Source organism: Psittacula echo (genome assembly GCF_963264785.1).
Source record: "Psittacula echo genome assembly, chromosome: 7".
Lineage (NCBI taxonomy): Eukaryota > Metazoa > Chordata > Aves > Psittaciformes > Psittacidae > Psittacula > Psittacula echo.
The window spans coordinates 23,749,615-23,773,132 of record NC_137740.1 but is presented as its reverse complement, the minus strand read 5'-3'; the positions used below and the strand labels follow the sequence as shown (position 1 = coordinate 23,773,132).

The 23,518-nt window shown below is 49.1% G+C and overlaps 1 protein-coding gene across 1 annotated transcript in view; it reads left to right on the top strand.

The window, feature by feature from the left end:
• Nucleotides 1–23,518, top strand: part of PAPPA2 (pappalysin 2) — a gene marked incomplete at both ends in the record, with an annotated part of 86,332 nt that overhangs the window by 52,104 nt on the left and 10,710 nt on the right. Inside the window, 7 exons of the mRNA XM_080623043.1 lie at nucleotides 1,075–1,246; nucleotides 3,624–3,801; nucleotides 5,899–6,112; nucleotides 12,776–12,944; nucleotides 13,656–13,788; nucleotides 14,934–15,043; nucleotides 17,742–17,813. Coding sequence (XP_080479169.1) covers nucleotides 1,075–1,246; nucleotides 3,624–3,801; nucleotides 5,899–6,112; nucleotides 12,776–12,944; nucleotides 13,656–13,788; nucleotides 14,934–15,043; nucleotides 17,742–17,813 — 1,048 coding nt within the window. The remainder of the gene's footprint in view (nucleotides 1–1,074; nucleotides 1,247–3,623; nucleotides 3,802–5,898; nucleotides 6,113–12,775; nucleotides 12,945–13,655; nucleotides 13,789–14,933; nucleotides 15,044–17,741; nucleotides 17,814–23,518) is intronic.

The following is a 23,518-nucleotide window of genomic DNA, read 5'->3' as shown; positions in this document are numbered from 1 at the left end:
TGGAGAATCCTCTGTGGATTCTCTGATGTCCAATACAGGGTTTGACATACTCATCACCCTTCTGTCAACTTTAAAAAGGCCTCTTCATCCTTTCTTCCTGACCATCTGTTGCTGCAAATCTTACCTTTATTTTGCACTAAGGCTGACTGAAATTGAGGTGCAGATTCAAACATTCAAAAGGAAGGAGAAACACCCAGTGTTACTGTCTAGGCTTTGTTGCCTTTGAAAAACACAGACCTCTTGCTGTTCACTGTGAGATATATGCATAAGCAGAGTATTATGGGAAGACATGTGTGAGTGGCTGCAATCGTGTGAGGTGTACTCCTTGTGGCACTGCAAAGTGCAGTTTCAGGAGGTCTCTTGCCACAAATTCTGTGGTGTCTACTGTGATTCGAGCATGTTGGAGATAAGAAATTGTCATGTGGTAGATAACACCTTGCTTTTGAAGAAGCCGCAGCCCGCTTGGGATGATGCTACAATAACAGCTGTGTATAGCTTTACCCCCTATGCTTTCAGGAGTGCTGCTTGATAGGACCATCTGATGTCAATTTTCCTACTTTGATCATGGGAGAATTGTGGCCTTGTTGCATACGCCCATCTGCCTGCCCCCTCCCTGTCACCTCCCTTGTCTTGCTGTCTTGGCACACCTACTCTGAGCACCACCAGTTCCTTTGGTGCCAGGCTGTATGCAGGCTCTGTGCAATGCAGAGGGCATACCCTAGTGCAGAAAAGCTGGAGTAACCCCACCAGACAGCACAGAATTTGAATGGAGCATTGTTTGGCTATGCCTCCTTTCGTCAGCTTGGAAGGACATGATGGAATGTGGGAAGGTATGGACTAGGATTGGGCTGAGCTCCAGCCAATACAAAGCTGGGAAAAAGTACCCTCCTGGCATCATCGTTAGGAGACTTCAAGCCTGAAAGAAGCTGTGGCTGAGGGACACCTGTGCATCTCTGTAGGCACCTGTGACCTGCTGAGCATCCCATGTAGGTGTCACCTGGAGACAGCCCCTCCTAGCTAAAGAAGTCCTGGGACCCACTGTTTGATCCCTTCCCTCTTCTCTTTCCTCTATAGCTGTGTTCATGGTGCCTGTGCAGGATCTGGAAGCTGCATGCGGCCGCTGCTTGCTCATGCTGCCACCTTCAACTGTACCTCCAATGGACCGAGGCACATGGCATGCACCGTTGCCTGCGAAAAGGGCTTCATCCTCCGCTCCAGCAATGGGAAGAGCCTGGGCTCCACACAGGTAAGCAGACCTCAGGGTGGGGGTGACCTCACAGCCTGTGCTAGGACCAAGTGCTAGTCAAGAAACATTTAACCATGCTGAGGTGGTTGGAGTGACCCCAGGACACCTTGTTCCTCCAGCCCTGACCTCCTTGCTGCATTTCCAGCAAACCTCAGCCCAGTGGAGGCTCTAGTACTGTACCTCTGTGCTGGTGGCTGGTGGTCCTGCTTTGGCAACACCTCTCCTTCCCTCCCTGCAGTCCTTCTAGCTCTCCCAGCCCAGTGCTGCCACACTCTGCCAGACCACTGCTCTGCCAGGCTAAATGCCGCTGCAGGTGATGTCCCAAGCTAGGGTGTTGCACTCACACAGAAGGAGAGGTAGACATTTCTGTTCTCCACACGGGTGTTGCTGGGAGGGTTAACATCCCAGGGATGTCTTCTCTCTTAATGCTGAAGTTAGTGGCTCAGGAAAAAATGAAGTCATTGCAGAGCAACTATATTTAGAGGCAGCTGACAGCACAGAGAGCTTTTCTTGCTTTATGTTACATTGCAGTAGCGCTGCCCACACCAGCAGGGCAGTCCAGAGGTCACCATGAAAGAGTTTGTCCTGCTCCTCATAGGGCTGGGGAATGCCTCGTAAAAGCCAGAGGTCAGCATGGCTCTTAGGCGTTGACAGAGGAGACCTGGGACTGATGTGCCCTTGGGCGCCAAGCTGCCTCAGGTGTGGGTGCAGACCTTGACAGAGTTGTGGGCACAGTGTGTCCTATCCTTAGTCTGTTCCTGAAGGGGGAACAGGAGTCTGTGGGGCTGAGCTGGTTTCCACGCTAACCTGAGCAAGAGCATGAGTTTGCAGAGAGCGGAGACTGATGGGGGCAAGTTAGGCCATGTCAGCAGGGTGGACCTTTCTTCACTGGGAAGAGGAGAGCTGCAAGTGCTTGTGGCGCCTGTCAGGCAGGTTTCCCATGCTGCATCCATTGGTGTTTGCTGCAGGAGAGGTGGGTGTGGGAAAGGGCAATGGGGCAGCTGGGGATGCACCGTTCAGCTCCTCATCACCAGGGAGGTTATTAATTATGTGGCCGCATGGCTCTGTGGGCCAAGGCGTGCCTAGGGAAAACAAAATGTTCCCATTCTCTGAAATGAAACCACAGAAAATAAATCTGCCTCGAGTGACAGTTTTCCTGCATTTGGCAGCAAGATGGGAAACTTCTGGACAGAGCTTCACCATGTGGCTGTCACAGCAGATGGCAGCTTGCAAGTGCCCTGCCCTGAGCCCTCCAGTGATGTTACTGGTTTGGCCGTGTGACCCTACTCATGTTGAAGTGTTTTAGGAAAATGCACACAGCTCTCCTCTGAGCTATCCTCTCCACCTAGTTCAGATACACCATGATTCTGCTGCATGCCCAAGAGTATCAGCCTCAAATTTAGTGGTGTCCTTCAGAGCCACCATATCCAGGTTCAATCAAAACGTGTTGGCTGTGAGGACAGGTCACACATTTGACTGTAGAGCCGCATGGCTGTACTCAGCCAGTGAAGGAACATCAGGAAAATCTCTCTTTTGTCTGCAGCCCTGCCTGAGGACTGCTGGGCTGGGGTTACTAGTGTGGGAGAAGGAAATCGTAGAACAGTTGGGGTTGGAAGGGACCTTTACAAGGTCATCTAGTCCAAATCTGCCATGGCTAGGGACTCCTTTCACTAAACCAGGTTGGTCATGGCACACCGACATCCACCACTCTGCTTTGATGAAGTCTGTGGCACATGTTGATCATGTTTAGTGATGGGACCACAGGGTGTTAGGTTCTCATGCAGTCCCCCAGCTGTGTAAGAGGGGCCATGTAATTAGGATTCGTAAATGAGGCTATCTGAACTTCTGATTTCAGTGGGGTCTATGGACTGAGGCATGAGAGAATCAGTGCGTTTGGGAAAAACAATAAACAGGAGAGCTGCCCATCAACAGATGAAGTAAGACTTGATCTTCTAGGGGAGAAAATCGCAGAGCACAGAGCTGGGAATAACTTGTAGCTCAGGAAGCTGTAGTGTATCTTGAAGGGATTTTCTATTTTCTTTAGTGTGCTCTGGCACCACTCACACAGTGTGCATGCAGCTAGCATTTCTGAAGGCAAGCAGTTACAGACCAAGCACTAGAAGGTCTCTTGTGCAGGTGGCTTGCATGTTGCCCCAAGGGCCATTCACTGCTTTCACACCCCGAATGTCACCCTGTGAACAGGTAAGGGCTTTGTGACTCAGTGTCCAGAGTGGGGAGAAAGGGCACATTTTGGGAGGAAAAATGGGGGAAAGCTCTCCTTTTCCTTGAACCCGAGTCAGCCCTTTCTGCTGAGGTGGTAAACCAGTAGATTAAAGCTCACTCTCAGGGGTCTGACGGAGCCTTGCTTTCTCCGCAGCAGGAGGTGATGCTGATGTGCAGCTCGGGACGGTGGGACAGATCTGTAACTTGTGATCCTGTTGACTGCGGTGTTCCTGACCAGTCCCTTGTGTACTACGCTGAGTTCTCCTGCCCCAAGGGGACCACTTATCTGCAGAGATGCTCCTTCTCCTGCATTCACCCAGCCAAGCTCCAAGGTACAGTCTGGAGTGCTGAGAGATTTAGCCACCATTTTTGGTGCCACCTTTCTGTGCCTGTCTCAAATTGTACAAACAGAGCATTACTGCTTTGAATTTCCCAATTATCCTGGCTGCTGCCAGCGAGGTGGGCTTCTGAGACACTTCTCGAAATGGTGAGCATCCAAACCCCCTGAGTGGAGACACCATAGCATGGGGATAATTCCCTCTGACTCCCATCCCTCAGCTGGCAGGCCTTATCCACCTGGGTGTAGGGATGTCTTCTTCAGGTATCTGGTGAGGTCTGTCAGCTTCCAGTATTATAGGGACAAGGGAGCCAATAAGCATGCAGGCAGCCAGCGCAGACAGACAGGGGACTTCAGAGAGCCAAAAATGGCTCAGTGCCTGGTGGCTGTGGGAAAGCCTGTGGTTCAGGAGGCCAGGGGCTGTATAAAGCCATAAAGACTGATGCCCGCAGCTGCAGAACACTCTGGGAGATGTTCACCACCCAGACACACAGCAGTCCCCCCCAGACATGCCATGGCCTAGCTTTCATTCTGCCGACTCCATTGGTAGCCGCAGGAATGTTTTGAAGCCAAGTCGGAGAAAAAGAGCTACTGTTCCTCTCTATACAAGGCTGAGCTGGATGGGATTTGGGGGGTAATTGCCTTGACAGCTTCAAGCATTGAGACTTTATGTGAATTTTCACCAGCGCCTTTGCTCTGAACAATCACATACAACAAATCATTTTAATGAGTGTCCTATTTTATGGAGACATTTATAGCTGAAATGTATGAAAATAATTTACTTTTTTTTGTTTTATTTAAGTTCAATCTAAGGAGCAAAAGCTGCAGGGAATTAAGGTCTTCTTTCATGTCAGGGGGATGCTGGTAGATCCCCAGTGTGAACTGATCCAAGGGGTAGCAAGCGAACAATGACCTGACAGCCCAAATTCTGCACAAAATGATGCCCGTTGCCTTGCATGGGTCAGCTGAGGGCAGGGCTTTAATCTGATCTTTCACTCACAGCTGCCTCTTGCTGCTGCCGAAGTCAACAGGAGGTTTGCCATAGGCTGTCTTGGTGGGAAGGCGTCCCCTCGGTGGAGCACCCTGGGTGACTTCCAGCAGCTGACATAATGGCTGGTGGTGCTTGGCCAAGGCTGCTGAGCCATCGGGTAAACTCTTAGAGGTCCAGCCGACTCGGCTGAGCTGTTGAGGCAGAGACGTGCTTGATGCTTGTTCTCCCCAAAGGCTCACGTCCTTACGGGCAGGCTCTCAAGGCTAATAAATGCTAAGAATAGGCAAGGAAAGGATGACACAGCTGCATGGTGCTTGAAGGCGGAGGATGACCCTCAGCAGCACTGGCCCACCAGGAACACAAGCGGTGAGTGGAGGTATGGTCTTGCCCCTGGCCCAAGAGCAGTTGTAGGCAGAGCAGTGAGCTCAAAAAAAGGTGTTTGATGGAAGCATGGAGCAGTCTGGCTGCACCGGGAACCTGCTGATCTAAACCTCTCAGAGGAGTCCCATTCACTTCAGTCCAGCTTTTCTTCTTGCTCAGTAGTTCCCAGTGAACCATGTGGGTGATGCAGTCCTGGACACTTACCACAGGCACTCAGAGCTGTACAGTTTCAGCCACCCACTAGCTCGATCTACCAAATGCTCTTTTTTCGAGGGACAACAGAGAGCTGGACTGTAATACTGAACCCAGACCTTTACCAATGGATGCTTTGAATTTCCAGTCACACCAGTTAAGGCTCCCACACCTGTCTTCCTGGTGCTTCCCATCTTTCACTACACATGCAGCACAGGGTACGACAGCTTGTAAGGGTAGGTAAAGGCAAGCTGTAGAAAGCACCTGGGGAGAAGGAAGGTGGGCTGAACAGAATATGACAGATAGGTGTCATACACAAAAGCCCCAGCACAGTGAAGGCTATCCTGAGGCATCACCAGAGAGGGGAATTTTAAGGGAAAATTTTGGGTCTTCATATCTGTTGCCTGCCTTGGCATCAGTATCCACTCTAACAAGAGGACTTTTGCTGGTTGGTCTGAGCTTCCCTCAGCAGGACTCCATCCCTGGGTGAGCTGTAACCCCAACATGCTGCTTCTCTTTTGGAGTCAGGAACAAACCAGTGGCTGACCTGCCTGGAGGATGGTCTCTGGTCACTCCCTGAAGCCTACTGCAAGCTGGAGTGTGATGCGCCTCCTGCGGTGGTCAACGCCAAGCTCCTGGTCCCACGGTGCTTGCAGGGGAACCATGACGTGGGCTCAGTCTGTCGCTACAAGTGCAAGCCTGGATACCATGTGGCTGAGAATGCAGCAGGAAAGCCTAAGAAGTAAGTCTGTGGCAGGTCTGTTATCACTGTTTCCTTCCTCCTCTTCTCCCAGTGTGAACAAGGAGAGGTTATAGTGTGCTGGCAGTCTTGAGGAGTTGGTGTGATAGGTACATGGAAGAGCAGCTTGCTCCGGTCATGCAGATTTTATGAAATACAAGAGGTATTCACCCTGGTTTAGGTGAAAGCAGGTGGAAGCAAGATGTAAACTGCTGTTGCGCATGTGCACTCTAAGTGCCTTAACCTAAAGCATGCAAATTTTCCCATGCACCTTGGTGAAAATCAAGCATGTACAGAAATGTTTTCAGACTCTCAGGTAATTGGATGTAATAGATGATGAAGATTCCTGGAGCTGCTGTCTTTCCTAAAAGCGATAAAGCATAGATCAAGGCACTGGTTGTAGGAATGAATGACTGCTTTTTGTCAGGGTTAGCATTTTACCCCCTACACATCTTGGCTAAATTTAATCTCAAGCATTGGCATTTCAATTGAAGAAGATTTTTCCCAATGCTTCAGGGAAGAATTCCTGGTGATTCACTAACCCTGCACTCAGCCAATGTCATGGCGCTGGGGGTAAAGTAGCATTTTGTCTGCGATGTCTCCAGCTGAAGTCCCCATTGGGTATGGTCACTAAAGATTTCCTGGCATTGACCAGGTCCTCCCCAGAGTCTTGATGGTAGCCCAGATCAGGTAATTATGTGCTAATTGTTTAATGCCCCCTTCCAGTTTTAATTGGATGCAGACTTCGTCTCTACTTCGCTCTGGGGTAGGGTTGTTGTGCTCTGGGAAGCAGTTGCCAAATTTCTTGCCTTGTAATGAAGGAAGTGGTTTCTGTAAACAGCTCTTCACAGTGTTAGGAGCATTTCTTGGGCCAAAGGGAGCTGAGCAAATTATAGTTATAGCTACAATCACATGGACTGCTTTGCAAACTGCAAAGCAGCTTGTGTGCCTGTGGCATTCCAGGCACTGGATGTGTGATCAGATCAATGCAGCTTGCAATGTTAGGCCATCTCAGTCATGCCACAGCAACTGCTGGTAAAAAGGATGCCCTCTGGGAGTTCCCAGGGCTCCTCTGATGTGTGTGCAACTTCCCTATCTATGGGTCTGAACAGCTCGTGAGACAAGTCAAGGAAAACCATGTGACATGGTTTACATTTTCATAGCAATGCATGTTGACATAGCATTTTCAAATTTGCTATTATTATTGCTAATAATTTGTCTAACATCTTGGCAGAGTAATGATCCTGTTATGGTAAGCAAAAACACAATAGAAAATGTACCGCTTTCTTATCATGCAGGTTAACTATGTGAGTGGCCTGATTCAAAGCAAAAGCCTTTTGTTGAAAGTGTAAATGTCAGTGTACAGCCTTATACAGAGCTCTGCATATATACTCAGCATAAGTACAAACCCCTTGGCACGTGCAGGGAGTAGTAGCTACTAGCCGGTAAGCAGGCCAGTCAATTTCTGGGTTGCTGGAAATCCTTCTGAATTTTCAGGCCTGCCAGGCAGCGGATGGGACCTGCTCAAGTAAGAGGTTGCTTTCTTTGTTCAGGCCAGTTTTGGAGAAAGGAAATTGTTGAAGGTGATGGAGAGCTCTGGAAGGAGCCAGCACAGGTGAGGTGCACATGCTGGATATGCTGGTGTGCAAGCAGGATCTCTGCTGATGATTTGGACATCACGTTTAGGGGTCTTCTGAAGTCTTTCTGGGTTCTTTCTGGGTCCAGCAAACTGAGTTCTTGATCTATTGTTTCCCTGCTGTCCATCAACCCAGCAAGCACCAGCCTTACTAAAGGATTTAGTGCTGTACAGGTGTTGATGGGCATAAGAAAGCAAGACTCTATGTGTACTATATATTGCACAAATGATCCATGGATACTAGACAGTGGATACTGTCAGGCATGATCCACGGCTAACACTGAAGACTGCATGCCAGCTAACTAGCTTAACCTTGGAAATAAATTCAGGCTCCCTTTGAATTATTCTAGCTCTAGTGATCCTACCTTTTTAGAGGGGAATGATGGAGGGAGTATATTCTAAGAATCTTGATCATTGCCTTCGAGGGCTGCTTGTAGGCACCTTCCTCAGGGTTAGCTCTGGATCTTCTATAGACAGGGACAGTTAAGCTGTAGTATGAGCAAGCAGAAATTAAATCCAGCCAGGGCTCAGGATCACCACTTGACTAGCTGCCTTCTTGATCAGCCTTCTGCAGTCTTTCTCTCCCATGCACCTCATAAAACACCATGGCTATTACAGCTGGACTGAGGGCCCAAGTCCTGGGGCTTTTGGTCCTCACTGGTAGGGCTACAGTGCCCATCTTATGCAGGCCTAACCCATGGCTGGGATCCGGCTGTCTCTGTCCAAGCTGAGATGCTCTTGGACAGAGATGTTTGTGTGATTCCCTCACTTCTGTTTTGTTAGTTGAATTTTATTGCAGGGGCAGTAAGGATGCTTTAAGAGGCTCCTGCGATCTTAGTTGAAATTCATTTCCCATAGCATAAGTTCAAGAGAAAGGAGATGAAATCCGTTGTCTTGGAGAAGATGCATTTATCTATTAACTTGGATGAGGGAAGGCCCTTCAGAAATCACTGCTTGTCAACAAGAGATCCTTGAGGAAATGTTGATTGTGTAATCAAGATCTTGTCAGAGATTTGCTGCTTTTCTGCTGGCAGGATCATCTGACTGACAATGCTGACATGAAGGTTAAAGCTTCTTTGACTCTTCCTAAAGGAAATCTGATTTCAGCCTGGTTTCCAGCTGCCAAGCTATTTCACATCTAACCCTGAAACAATGGCAAAACTTAACATATGCATTTGTGCTCTGTTTCTGGGTAGCATCTCTCCAGTGACAGCACCAACCAACCCACCTGGATCATACAGAGAAATGAACTGTCAAGAAACAATGTTTGGCATTGTCCAAATCTGCAGCATTGAAAAGATCTGGCCTGAAAGTCAGGGGTCCGATACTTTGTGCAAATTAAGCATCACCCTCTCAGTGATCCTTGCTGTTGCTTCCGCCATGAAGGACCATCTGAAGCAGCTCACTAACACTAACAGACATATCTAGGACATCCTTTAGAGGAGCACTCTAATGCTGAGAGGATGCTTTCAGTTAGGGGACCAAAAAGGTCAGACCCTGCAGAGTGGTTGTTTCACTTGCCCAATGTAGGATGATTCCCTGGAGAGATCTGGAGATCTCAAAGCTACCTTTGTGAGGGGTTGAGCCCCTTCTGCTAGCAAAGAATGAAGCAAAAAGAACTGGCACCCAGGTCTTTTCAGGCAACTTTGAAAGTCTCAGCCTGCATTTTGACCAGAGATCAAGGCAGCACAGGACTCTGATGAACTTCCATGGAGATATCAGCCCCTCTGACTCCTCTCCCCATTTGAAGATTACAGAGATCAGGAAAGAGTGAGAGGACGCAGGATAACATGGAGGAGAAAATGGACTAGGAGGAGTTAGCAACCAGAGGCTAGAAATCTGTGAGAAAGAAGACAGTGGCCAAAGCAGGACAGCCTAACCCAGGGCCATTGGAGTTCAGCAGGGCACCAGGCCTCTATACATTTGTGGTGGGTACAAAGGTGTGGGGTGCTCACTGCTCCTGCCCACATCTGGCCCCTTTCAGATAAACACCAGCACAGCTGAAAGAGCCAAATGGCCAGGTAAAGAAAACACAGGCTGTCAAGTGGACTCCTGTGTTACTTCCACTAGAAGTTCTCTGTTAAAGATTTACAGCCCAGGTTGCCCAGGCTGTTTGGAGCACAGCAGCAGAGGTCCTACAAGCTTTCTTTTCTTTTGTATTGCTTTCTTTCAGTTTACTGCCAGATCTCCCTCCTTCCCCCACTATTCATTTTGAAGCTGTGAGTCTCCTGCCATGGGAGATGAGGCTTTAGGCTCATTTATCACCATTCCTGTACAGAGGACCTGGTACCTGCAAACTGGCTGACCCATTACGTGGCTGGATGCCAGTCAGGCTCCTGCATGCTCAGCTTCTGGAGCCAGGTGAGCACTCATGCCTTCACATCAGATGCAGCCGTGGCTGGCCTCGGACGTCTCCCCTGTCTCCTCTATCCATCAGGCATTCACTTGCCTGGTTGGAGAGGAAAGCTTTGACTCTGATTTTCCTGGCTTCCTTGTTAATCCTTGAGAAATGCTGCTAACCCAGATCAGAAGAAGTTGGGGGGGGGTCTGGCAATTTCAAGCTGCTATGAGGTTGTGTTTATATACATATATATATATATAAAAACAATATAAAAACCAATATATATAAAAATATATATATAATATAAAAATAAAATAAAAACATAAATAAAAAAACCAAAAATATAAAAATAAAATATAAAAACAATACAAAAAACATACATATATATATGTTTTATATATATAAATAACATATATATATATATGTATGTTTTTTAAACGACTCTCTCTTCCCTTCTCCATGCCTTAATATAAACTGCTCACTTCGTACATGCGGCAGTGGTCCACACGCCACCTTCTTCCCTGGGGTCAGCCCAGGTTAGCCTTGTTTGAAGTTCCCCAACATGGATGCTGGTGGTGGGATGAGCCCCTAAAGCAAGGCAGTTTCTTCCCCCAGGTGTAGGGGAGTGCAGGTCTGAGGAGAGGTGGGAGGGGCACTGGCCCCTGCTGGGGTCACTCCAGCACCACATCAAGACAGGGAGCCCTGGTGAAGATGATGGAGCTGCAAACCACAGCGTGCACCTGTGCAAACTGCATCTCCCACAGTATGTCCTGCCTGTGCTCAGCTTCTCCACCCAGGTTTTCATGTGGCTCCCAGGCAAAGGGCCTCTCATGTGATTTGGAGGAGCAACAGGGAGGTGCAGTGGCTGCATCAATTATAGCGTGGTGGCCAGTGGGGGAGTGAGAAGTAGTGTGTGGCTGGGATGCTCCTGGATTGTAAGGGAGTTTGCTCAGTGCTTGAGGTATCGCTATTGCAGTGAGGCTTTGCACTGTCAATTTGCTACTATTGGCATCAGCTTAAGCCCCATTGATTTACCCCTTGCAAGTTGTACAGCAGGATCACACCCTGAATGCCAGGCAATTCAAGAAGGGGAAAATGCTGCAGGAGTACCCGGACGCTCAACACAGATCTACCCTTGGCATGTGCCTTCACTTGCCTTTAAAGGTGGGCAAAGCAAAGCATTCAGACATGGGAGGATGCAAGGTGTGATGGGGACATCTTCAAAACACAATGACCATTATCCCAATGGAAAGGGCAAGCAATTATGAAAGTTAAATTGGGGGTGGGCTAAAACCACAGATGCCCACAATGGGATGCAGGGCTCCTCCTCTCCACCCTTCCGAAACAGTACATAGCTGCAGTTCCCTTCAGTCGACTCAAGGCTACTGCTCTAGGGGTGATTGCAGCACCACTGCACTGTCAGGTGCTTGTACCGTGGGCACACATGGCATGGTCTGGTGGGAAGATTTGTGCAGAGCTCTGTGCCGGGGGACCTGTCACATCCCTTTCCTTGCCTGCCTCCACATCACCCACTGGAGCCTGAATTCACCACAGCAGGAACCCCACTGTCCACCACATATAGTCTTCAGGAAAAACAGATCCCTGGTTTCTGAAGGGAGAAGGGGAACCTCCATGAGCTGCAAATACTTAAAAAGATGAGAATGTTTCAAAAATTTCTCGAATTTCCCTTTTAGGGGTTCCCAGCAGACGTATGATGGGGATGGCCACCAGTTCCTGCTCCAGGTCTGGTGGTGGTGTGAAGATGTGGTCCCCTCACCACCCTGGCCTGCACGACCAACACTGTGTGTTGGGGGACAGTCGGCTGGGCCTATGCAATGTTTTTGCTGCTCAGAACAAAGGGCAATTTAGTGTCTCCTATAGGAGTTTCTCTAACCCAGTTAAACCCCCTCCACATACCTGTGGTATGCTATAAACTTCAGAACTTGGCACCTGGAGCCCTGCCTTCTGGCACTGGTGGTGGGAGAGGGCAGGGGCAAGCAGCTGGAGCAGGCTGTCTAGCAAAGAAGGATGGGGTAGGGGGAAAAGTGTCATTAAAGACAGAACAATTAACACTGGCTCAGGTAAAGCCCATCAGCACTGTCAAAACCTGTGTGTCAAAGTTTGGGGTTGTGGTGACATGTCTTCTTCTGGGAGAGCAATCCCATCCAGCCTGATGCCTCATGGCGTTTTGATGCCTCGATATAAAAGATGTGGTGTCTGTTGCTGCCAGGGAGAGGAGACTAAAAACCTGCTGGGCTCTGCTCCTGCACTCTTTCTTCCTTTCTTTTTCATAATTTTCTTGGCAAGTAGCTTGCGCCTGGGCTGTTTTAGCAGCAGAGGATGGTACTGGTCTGCTGGGAAATGACAGACCCTCGTCAAGAGCAGGATTGACAGAACTGGATGGATTACGAAGAGGAGCTTCTGGATTAGCGGGGTGCATGCCAGCAGGATTGACAGTTGGAGGCTTGCTCCATCCATGCATAGCAAAGTATGCAGCTACTGGGTGTAAGACAAAGCAGCCCAGGACCCACAGAGGGTGTGGAGCAGATAGATGGTTTAGAGGCACCACAAGAGACAAGGAGCAGTGGGAAAGTGAGCAAGGATAAAGCATCCTAAATCATTGCAATCTCCCCAGCAAGGAGAAAAGGTCCTGGCTGAGTGTGGGCTTATCCTGTCTGTGTTTCTCCAGGAAGTTCCTGAAGGTCCAGTGCCTGGAGAGCGGGCAGTGGGAAGAGGGGCGCTGCATCCCTGTGGTGTGTGAGCCACCCCCTCCTGTTTTCGAGGGCATGTACAACTGCACCCAGGGCTTTGAGCTGGACAGCCAGTGCGTCCTCAACTGCGAGCCACAGGAACAACAGGTGAGTGACTTAGGGAGAGGGCAGAGATTGGCCAAGTGCTGTGCTGCAGAACACCTGAAAAAGCAGGGTTCCCTATGCCCCGCTGTGCAGAGAAACCCCATGGTAGCTTCGCCATCCATTGTACCTTCAAACAGCAGTTGCCCTGCAAACCCAAAGCTTTTCTTGCTGGATACCAGCCACAGCACAGAGTGCACCACCACTTGGGGATGATATCTGCTCTCTGGTGAATCTTCCAAAAACCAGTGGTCTTAAACAAGCCTGCTTCTCTTGAGCGAAAAGGGTTGGGAAGCAAAAGTAGAGGATTTCCAGCAGGTCTGGGGAGCTGCTGCAAATGCATTCACCTGGGATGATGGGCAACCTTGCTGCAGCAGGCTTGCTAAACAGGGGGCTTACCTGGGGATGGAGGCTGCTGCCTGCCTGGCTCTGCCACCCATACTTCTCATCCAACCTGCTGGAATGGTCTTGTCAGAAGTGCAGTTGATTCCCTCTGGTGGGATCCAGCAGCAGCTGGAAAACAATTTGCTTTCTTGTCAGTAATGCAAAGCACAGGTAGGCTGGACCAGATTGCTGCAATCCAGCTGCCCTGAAGAACTTCCCTCTGGGCTTCACTGGCACTTGCATTTAATTCCCCTCAGAGCTGGGCAGTGGCCAGGCAGCATGAGCCCTGATGCTGCCGGTAGTAAAGCTAACTGCTCTCCCTCTGTTTTGCAGGTTCCTATCTTCTGTACCAAGGAGGGCTTATGGACAGAGGAGTTCAAACTGTGCGAGAGCTTACGTGGCACCTGCCCACCACCCCCAGAGCTGAATTTTGTGGAATACAAGTGTGAGCAGGGGCATGGCATAGGTGAGGGCTGACAAAAGCTAAACCAAAACCCAAACTTCATGTTGACTCAGCCCTCCCACAGAGCTGATGGTCACAATGACTCTTCTTCTCGTACCAATCCCCACGAGATCCATGAAAAATATCCTGTTTTCTTTTCCATCCTCTTTCTAAACACAGAGCCAGGGTTGGCTTTAGTCTTATGTGTGAGCTGGTTGTAATCATGGGCAAGACTCAAAGCTAAAGCTGGCTCCAGTATAAGCTTCTCTCCTTTTCAGAAGGAGCAGGCACTTGTCTCTAGGGTAAACCCAGCCCTTTGCAGTAACTTTCCTAATCTCTAGCCTTCTGTCCCCCTCGAGGTCTCTCTGCTTGCTACTGCTGCTGACATTTGCAGGGTTAATGTGGCAGCTCCTAGATAAAAGTCGCACCAGTTGTGTGTAACAGGGCACTTTCGCCAGATGAGGGACCACATCATCCATTTCTTTCTCCAGGACTTGGTCTCTTTGTGCTTTCAGGAAAAGCTGCAGTGCTCAGTCTGGCATCCCGCTGGACAGGACGCTTCAGCAGAGCCAGTGTCATCCTGAAGCAAACGCACCACTTCTCCGGGTCTGATCAAAACAGGCTGAGGCGAGTCCCAGGGCAGGGCCTACTAAGGTTCAGCTTTGGTCCAGCCTACTAAGGTTCAGCCTCACCTGATGGGAGGCTGGGCTTAGGGCTGGGATCCACCTAGTTTTCCAATGTGGTTTTTGCAGCTTGTTTTATCTTCCCGGGTCATAGGAAGGCAGTGGGAATCCAGTGTGGTAAAAAGCTTTGAAAGAGGCTTCTTAACATTTCAATAAACATTCCATAGCACCCAGGACAGACTTATTTTCATGCTGGATCCCATGTCCTGCCATCAGGGCCTGAATCTGTCTGTTAGGGTGTCTTCAATTTTCCCCTCATGGGAGAAGGGAACTGGCCACAACTCCTGTATATTCTTGCATAATTCAGGATTTGGAGGAGGAATTGTCACCCCAGGTTGAGAGGAAAAGGTTCTCCTCTATGTCCACCTCTACCCTGCAGTGGAGTAGTGTATGTGGTAAGGAGCCTACACATACGGGTTTAGTGTCTCTCAGAAAAACATCATTGCCTTGTTTCTGAAGTCCTCAAGGCTTTCTGTCCTTCTGCAGGTGCTGTGTGCGTACCCTCCTGTATCATACCTCCCAGCGACCCTGTCATACTGCCCGAGAACATAACTGCGGAGACAATGGATCATCGTCTGCAGCCCACCAGAGTCCAGGTAACCAGGAAGGTGGTGTTTGCTGGCAGCATAGAGGGGAGCCCCTCTCCTCTCTATCTGATGGTTTTTATCTGAAATTTCTGCCTTGTGTGAAGAAGGGTAAGGTTTGGAAAGACAAGCAGCAAAAGTGAGCTCTGAGTTTGCTGGGTCCAAGGAGCTGCGCAGGCTGCATGCTCTGGAAGTATCTGCTGCTCCCCATAACCAGGTTCTAGTGCCAGGGTCCTCCTCCCTCTCACCATTTCTTTCTCCTCTTCCGTCCCCTGCAAATGCTACTGCACAGTCTCCTGCTGTTATGTACCAAAGTTCAGCATAAGTTATCAGCTCCCAAGCCAGCTTTCAAGGAGTTGCAGGATACCACAATGAATGAAGTTAAGTGCAGGAATCTGACTGATTTTTCAGGACATGCTGCATGTCTAAACATGCTAAGCTGCTGTGTGCAGGGATAGCAAAGTCTGTCCCTGCATTGTGTGAGCCTGGGTCCCCAGTTACCTGGTAGCAAAGACGGAACCCCAGGCAAGCATCTCCCTGCCAGGGAGGAGGCAGGGCACTCTCAGCTGAAAGGTGTCTCTGGCTGCCAGGACCTGCTGGCCAGCCGGTTGCCTCTGGTGCTGGAGCTGGGGAGCCTTTCCCTCCCCATCTCTTAGTCATTTTGTAGGCAAACCAGCTCAAATAGCTCAAATAGTTTGGATCCTCCTGGCACAAATTTCCCAAAAAGCAGCTCTGCTGGGGTAATATTTCTTAAAATAAAATGAGATGCATAAAGAAGGAGGTGGAACAAAGAAAAGCAAACAATCTTCCCAGGAGCCAGCGCTCCCATCCAAACGCTTTCCCCTCCTCCTGGGAACCCGCAGGAGGCCCAGCATCATGCCTGTGGATACTACTGTACATTGCTTTGAATCAGACCCACGACGAATCGCTGCCAGGGGGGTGAGGACGCCTGGGGTGTGTGGGATGGTTAAGCACGAGCCTTGGAAGGAGTCCTCGCCTTTGAGGGATCAGATGGCTTGGCCTGTCAAGACAGCGGTGTTCGGCTTCCCTTTCGCCATGGCTGCAGGCTTTCATGCAAGGAAGGCATTTTGTAGAGAGGAGGAGGAGAGAAAGAAGGTGTTATTTTAAGAACCAGTTCTCCCCCATGCCAGGAGCCCTCTCCCTGCACTGTCTTGTTTTCTTCTCTGCCCTGGCTCCTGCCTCTGCTCCCCGCTTAGCTCCTCCAAGCCTCCAAAAACTTGCTATTCCAGGGAGCTGCCAAGCTTCCAAGGTGATGGAGAGGATGGGATGAACCACACAGGGAGCTGCAGAGGCCACTCGTGGAGGGCATGGTCCTGTTCTCTTTTCAGCTCTGATTCATTGAATCCTGCAGCTGAGCAGGTTTGTCCCTCTGCCCTTATTTCCCAGCCTGGAATATGAGTATACTAGTATGAGTATGCTAAAATGCCATTCAAGTTGCACAACAACCACATACAAAACACCCCAGTAGGATTAGGTTGCAAACATCCTCTGGACTGATTGGGAGCTGGCTAGCTCAGTCAGCAACCCCAGCCTTTGCCACATCTGAAAGTGGCTCCCTCCAGGTCTGCCTTCCGTACACTGGCTGAGGGTTGCCAGGACCTCATCCTGCACTAGCTCCATCACTGTCTCAACTGAACATGCAGCAGAAGGACCTGCAGCAGGCTTCCACATCATCTCCCACATCTGGGTATAGAGCAAGCAAAGCTGCCCTATCCCCAAATGTTATTCCAGCCAAGGATGCTGGAACCCTTCTGCCTGCTGCTGCACATTTCAAATGGGAGGCTAGGAGAAAACACATGTGCCCCTCTGTGCAACTCCTGTGCTGTGAAGGGCATCCTAGGACACTTTCACAGGCTAGCCGTTGTTTTATGGAGCCTCAGATTTCAAAGTCTGCCTGAGCTTTAACAAGGAGGAAATTGCATGTGTGGTGGGGCTTTTCTTCCCCCTGTATAATGAGCGCTCCCCACAAACCCCTGCTCAATGCGCAGGATGGTGAATTCCAGCGCAATGAAACTGAGCCCTTCACATCTTGCTTTTGTGTCCATTTGGCTGCAGCAGCTGAGTTCATGTCTCGTAAATACCAGTAATAACCTCAGCCCTGCAAGTGAATGTGAGTCTGGTGTATCTGCTTCAGGCCAGGTTCAGGGAGGTGAGTCCTCGTGGGACCCGATCTCAGAGCCTGAGCAGGGGTCAGCGAGCAATTGATACAGACACTGAGTGATGACTAGCTGAATCTGCATCCTATATGATTGAGAAGCTGGTGAATCCAGCATCATGCAAAGGGGTGATGGCAGACATCAACCTGCCATGACCTTGAGTGGCTTCCTGCAAGCAGCAGCTTCTGGTCAAGTCACATACTATGAGCTAGCCAAGCTCACTTCTCTGGTGGTCCCTATCACCTCTCTTTGTTCTCTCACAGTTGTGCATCTATATACATCTACATATACATGCGTGTCTGTCTAATGCGTGCCCCTAACAATGTATCCTGGTTTGTGGGTGAATGAAACAGGCTGCAAAGGGCTTCCTTGCAGGGCAGAGGTGCATGGAGAGGGTCCTGGAGGTGCCACTGCTGTTCTGCACCGCAATGAGCAATGCAGTGTTGTGAGAAACCCTCTGCCTCTAGAAAGCACTGGTGGCTGTTGGTCTTCCTCTGCCACCTCCCCTAACCACTCTTTTTTTCCCTCCTCAGCATATTGTGTGCACAGGAAGGCTGCGGTGGTATCCAGACCCCTCTGTCATTCACTGCATCCAGTCATGTGAGGTAAGTCCTGCCTACAACGTGAGCTGCCTGCTCCTTGCAGTAGAATTTGTGGCAATATGAAGACTTGCTCCAGCACGAACCCGAATGGCTTTGACTTCATATTTGCTCCATATGAGCTGCACCAGGGCTTGTTGGCTGACCAGAGAGGCCAGAGCAAGCATCTCTGGTCTCCTGCAGCCAGGGTAGACGCTGGGGAACGAAAGCTTCAGAATAACCTATTTCCTTCTTAGCCTGTAGCTTTTTGGCCAGGCTGGGAAGAATGTTCTAGCAAAAGGATTTCACTGGCAAGGGGTATCCCCAAAAAGCCTGTGCTGACTCCAAGCCTGAATATTTCCTTAACCAGAACCGCAGTTCTAGAGTAACACGGATCCAGAAAAGCCCTGTGTGACTCACACGTCCAACCAAAACAACTAGGATTTCCAGCCTCGTACATGCAAAACAAACTGCTCCTGAAGAATCTGCAGACAAAGAATTCCTTGCAGAAATTGGTTAGCCACTCATTTCGCTTTGAATAATGACCAGGCAGGAGAAAATCATAGGCAGCCTGGAGTCAATTCACAAAGGAAATTAAAAATAGGCAGTCTTTGTCAAGCACTAGTTATTATGATTGAGAGTAAAAGGGAAAAAGGAGGGTATTTTGGAATGCTCTCTGCTAAAAATTCAGGATTTTTACCAAAAAGGAAAATGTAAATGAAGTTTGCACACTAAAAATAGATTTGAGTTTTGCTGATAATTTTTTAAATGGCCTCATTTTAATGCAAATCATTGCTTTTGCTCACTGATTCTGCCTAGCTCAGCTCTTTGTCAACTGAAGGGTTGGGGAAAGTGTGATGTTGCAAAGGGCACGTCCCCAGGAAGGAAATGTTATGAACAGCAGAAGGTGCAGCAGTTAGTTCCCAAAGTCAATGGCTGTGTTGTGTGTGTCTACTACAAAGCATGGGCTGCAAGCATAGGGGAATGAGATACTGTGTGCTAGTGAGGTGTTTGATAGTAGAGAGCTTAGCAATGAATCCTGTGGCATTTTGGGAGCTCCAGGTCTTTCTAAATCCCATCTTTTAGCTCAGCTGTGGGGCAACATGTTAGAAGTAGAATGGACTTACACGAAAAAGGAGTCTAGATGGTTGTGGTGATCCTCTCTGTGCTCTCCTCCTAGCAAGGGAGTAACTGCTCTTTGTGCTTTTTGGGTCCTTCCGAAATAGAAACAGATGGGACGTGAGGTGCTTCATCTTCTCTTCCTGTGCAGCTCAGGTGACAGAAAGTGGACACAGGCATGAGGATGCTCCCTTAGGCTCAAGTACACCAGACCAACCCCAGCCTTTCCTCCTCGTGTACCTCACCTTGGGTCTGTGTCTTCAGCAACAGATCCCATAGGAGATGGTGAAAACTGCCAGCTTATTTGTGTGTGTGTGTGTGTGTGTGTGTGTGAGAGAGAGAGAGAGAGAGAAAGAGAGAGAGATAGTGACCAACTACCTGAAGTCCCAGCATGTCATAGGAACAGTCACTATTTCTTCATTGGCCACCCAAACATGTTTATGGCCAACATGACCTCTTTCTGCTCCTGGATGCTTGTCATCCCCTTTTACTCTTGGAAAGCAAACCTAGACAGCATTCTTAGCATAAAAGAGGTTAAGCAAGCAAAAATCGTGCAGTGTCCTACCAAAAGGTGGAGAGTCCATGCTCTTCATCAAGTCTTGAAGACTTTTTAATGTGTTTTCTGCTTTCAATTAATCTTTCATCAGCAATGACTAAGCAGTACATACTCTTCCAGCTGAGGTCTCAGCAAAGCCCTGCACAGTTTCCTTGTACTGGAGATGCCTCTTTTGATAGGACCCAGGATTATATCTGTTATTTCTGCAGTTGCATCAGTCTGGCAGCTCCAAGATATCCTGAGGTCAGCAAGTACACCGAGATCAGATCTTTCTCTACCTCCTTTGTTTCCAACTGATGAGCTGCAAGCTAACAGCAGATGTTTTACCCTAAGTACAAGAGCTTGCCCTTCAATTTTGTACAAGTGAATGTCATCCTGTTTCTCTCTAGTCCTTCAGGTCATCAAACTATTTTTCAGATATCCTGATCTTCTCTGTGGAACAATGCCTTCTTCTTCATTAGCAGTTTCATCAGTGCAGGCCTATTTTTAAGGTCACAGTCACTCACTGTAATACTAATGGAAGATTCATCCTCGGACAGTTTCTTTCACCCTGATGCTCTCCTTTTTGATACAGCTCACAGCTGCCTCTTTCCTGTTCTCCTCCTCACTTCTCACATACACGTCTTTGATTATTCATTTCATTGGGTTTTCTTCTATGGTGCTGCAGGTTGTTAAGGTTGGATTGATAAGGCAGGTCTTCCTAGATAACTTTTTTTCACATGTGTTTTATAATAATCATTGTCTTGCCATAAAGAGTAACTCTTACCAAACGTGTCTCATTCAAAGTACTTCTTTGGGAGCTGCTGCTTGGCACTGGGAAGAAGGGAGGTGTTATCAGTGTCCCATCCACCCTCCCTGTACATGTTTGACCACAGAAAATGCCCTGAATGTTGTTTTCACCTCATCTCTCTGGCTTCCATCCTCATTCCTATACCTCTCCTGTCCCCATCCTTGTGACAAAAACACTGCAGTTCTTAGAGGCTGTTTAACTTGGAACTCAATCTCTTGCAGGATGTGAGGACATCAGACAACAAGATTTGTGTAGAGATGGAATATAACCTGTAACCTGTCTGTGGTGCATGGTGCCCCCTCCATCTCCTTTTCCTGTTCCTCCCTTCATTTACCTGCACAAACAATGTCCTGCAGGGACAGAACACAGCCTTTGCTGGGTCTGATGTGCTTCAGCTTGACTTGCTATGTCCATGGGACTTCTTAGTCCCACATTCCCCCTCATTTCACAGTAATCCTTTACTGGAGAAAACCTCGTTTAGGATCCCAGCCTATCCTCTCTACTGGGCAGTAAAGTGCTGTTCCAGTAGGCTGCCCCAGGTCACCTCAGGTGCGAGTCACCCTTAGAGATGCCATTGCCTCTCCATTGAGTGCCAAGAGTGTGTTGGTTGAGGAAGCTTTCTCATCTGGATGCTTCCAGTTGGGGAACAACCCTATGTAAGAGAAATCCAGGCCACCTGGCTGCTTGTACTGTCTCTCCCTGGTGGAGTCACCTCAGGCTGGGGCATGGGAGCAATAGCCAAGACCCAACTTTCCCAGTTCCAGCTGGAGCCCTGCCTCACGTTGGAAAGTTCAGGTCACCACGCAATGGCATTGGAGGGATTCTCGCTCATCTTTATTGTATGCTGGCAGCAGATCAGCCTGCCTGCTCATCCCTTGCTCCTCTCCCCACTTTCCTTCTCTTTCCATTAATCTGGTCATCCATCTCCTTCCTGGTCTCCCACTGTGCCTTGCCAAGTTCCCCATTGCCAGAGCAGGGAAGCACGTATTTCGGTAAGGGACCCTTCCAGGAGCCCATCAGGAATACGAGTTAGTGCTGAGCGCACTTTGCCTCTCGAGAGCCAGTGGAACATCTCATCCCCTGCCATCAGTAGAAAAACAGATGGCAGCACTGTGGGAAGGAGCTTGGGGCTGGGTGGAGAGGGGAAGAGAGAAACCCCCCTCCCTGGCTTGGTTTGGGAGGAGGTACTCATGGTCCTGGTGTTCTCATCTGCTGTGTGTGCTTGGGAGGTATTTGCAAAATCTGGGGCAGGTTCTCTTAAGCCATCACAAGGTAACCGCCTCTTAGCTATCCTCCTCCTGTGCCAAAGAGCAAGTGAGGCTGTTGTCTTCAAAAGAGGACACAGCATGTACAGAGACCCAGGTGGCTTCCTTGGACTATTCCCACCATGTTCCAAAATAGTCTATGCATGAGTGTGTCTGCTATAGCACATCTCCTAGTTTGTGCAGCTCACTGCTCTGCATCCCCCTGTCTCCCACCACAGGGGTTCCTGTGGTTCACATTGTGGGTGTGGTTTAGGTGGAAAAGTTCAGGTATGTTGTCATCAATTTTAGTGTTACTCACAGGACGGAGTAACTATCACTCTGCTGTTCAAATACACTTGGAGGAAGGCAGGCTGCTCTTGCAGTGGTCAGAATGGATGTGGGCAGGCTTTGCTGGGGAGCAAATACATTTTGCAACATGATGACCTCATCTCCACCTCTAGCTCTGTTTCATTATTGCATGAATATGCAAAGGGTTTATTGCAAGGGATTGAAGGCAGCATGCTTTGGAGAGATCACCGGGAGGCAGAGCTTCATACTGGTATGGCTGGAGCTGAACAAGAGCTACTATGCCTGTGGTCTGCCTCCACGTATAGCTATTTCCTTCCTGATGTGACTCAGTGCCTTCTCCGGTTGAGGTTGGCTTTGCTGTGCTTTGCTCTGAACAGCCTTGCCTGTGTGCTGAGGGAATGTGCAGAGACTTTGGCTTGAGGTCTTATCCTCATGTCCTGGGTGAGGATGGGTCATACCAGAAAGCTGTTGTGAGCATGAGCTTCTGGGAATTTCTCAGGTCTTCCCCACATGAGGACAAGGTCTCGCTGCCCTTATGTGTGCTGCTGGTCATGTTATCACAATTGTAAAACACTAATCCTGTTACACAAAACCCTGTTTTGTGGTTTTCCTGAGGTTTTTTTTTTTTTTTACAATGGAAATGATGAGATAGGGATTGAAGTGTGTTTGTGGTTGCAAGACGTTCTTGAATCTCTCAACCTAATAGGTAGGCAAGGACCCTGATGGGTCCTTCGCTCTTCCCAGCAGCATGCACAAAACGTTTGCTCGGCTTGTGTCCAGCATTTGTCAGACAGAATTAACCCTTTTGAAGGCACATGTAATAGGGGGCATGGGAAGTCTCATCCAAATTCAGGGTCCTGCTGTGCTGTGACAGGAGACAGGGTGCAACTTGCTCCCTGTGCAAATCACTGCATCTGGGGTCCAGCTGCAGGCAGCTGCCTCTGCTCCTCACCATTAATGGGGCTAGGGCACCTTGATTGTCCCTCCTCCCAGACCTGGGGGTGCTTTTGTACCATGACAAAGCTCAGGACAGGAAACCAGGCAGAAACATGGTGGGATGCTCCACTCTGGGAAAGAGATCTTTTGCTCTCCTGCGGCTTAAGGCAATGGGGACTACAGGCACCCCAGCTTCTCCAAGGAGGCTGTCTAGAGCAACTAGGTATTACAGCATGGCCAGAATTCATTCACTCTCTTGTGATGCTCACATCATCATTTTCTCATCTCTTGTCCCTGTGAGAGCATTCCACGTCCATGACATCTTTATCCATCTTGCACCCTTCCTCCGTCTGCTGTCTGGCTTTGAAAATGCAGACAGGATCCTACTGGATGTGACTGCTGCTCTTGTAAGCAGGCAAGAGGCAGTCCACATGATTGCTGTTCCTTCAGGAGTCTCACCAATGCCAAAGTTTAAAACCACTGTGATTCAGGGGACCAAACAGGACTGGGTTTGTTTCCGAACAGGACTGCCCTAGATTCTGGCACATTCCAATTTTGGATAGTACATGTTGGCCTACACATCTCAAGGGGATGCAGCACAGTTGGAAAAAACAATCAAAATTATTAAGGGGATGCCACAGCTGCCCTTCAAGGAGACCCTAAACCAGCTTCGGAGAGCAGAAGGTGGCTGGAGGTTTGCCAAGTCACAGAGGTGCTAGGTAGAATGGACACAGAATTGGGGAGCACTCACTGGGACTGGCAAGGGATTTATTCCAGA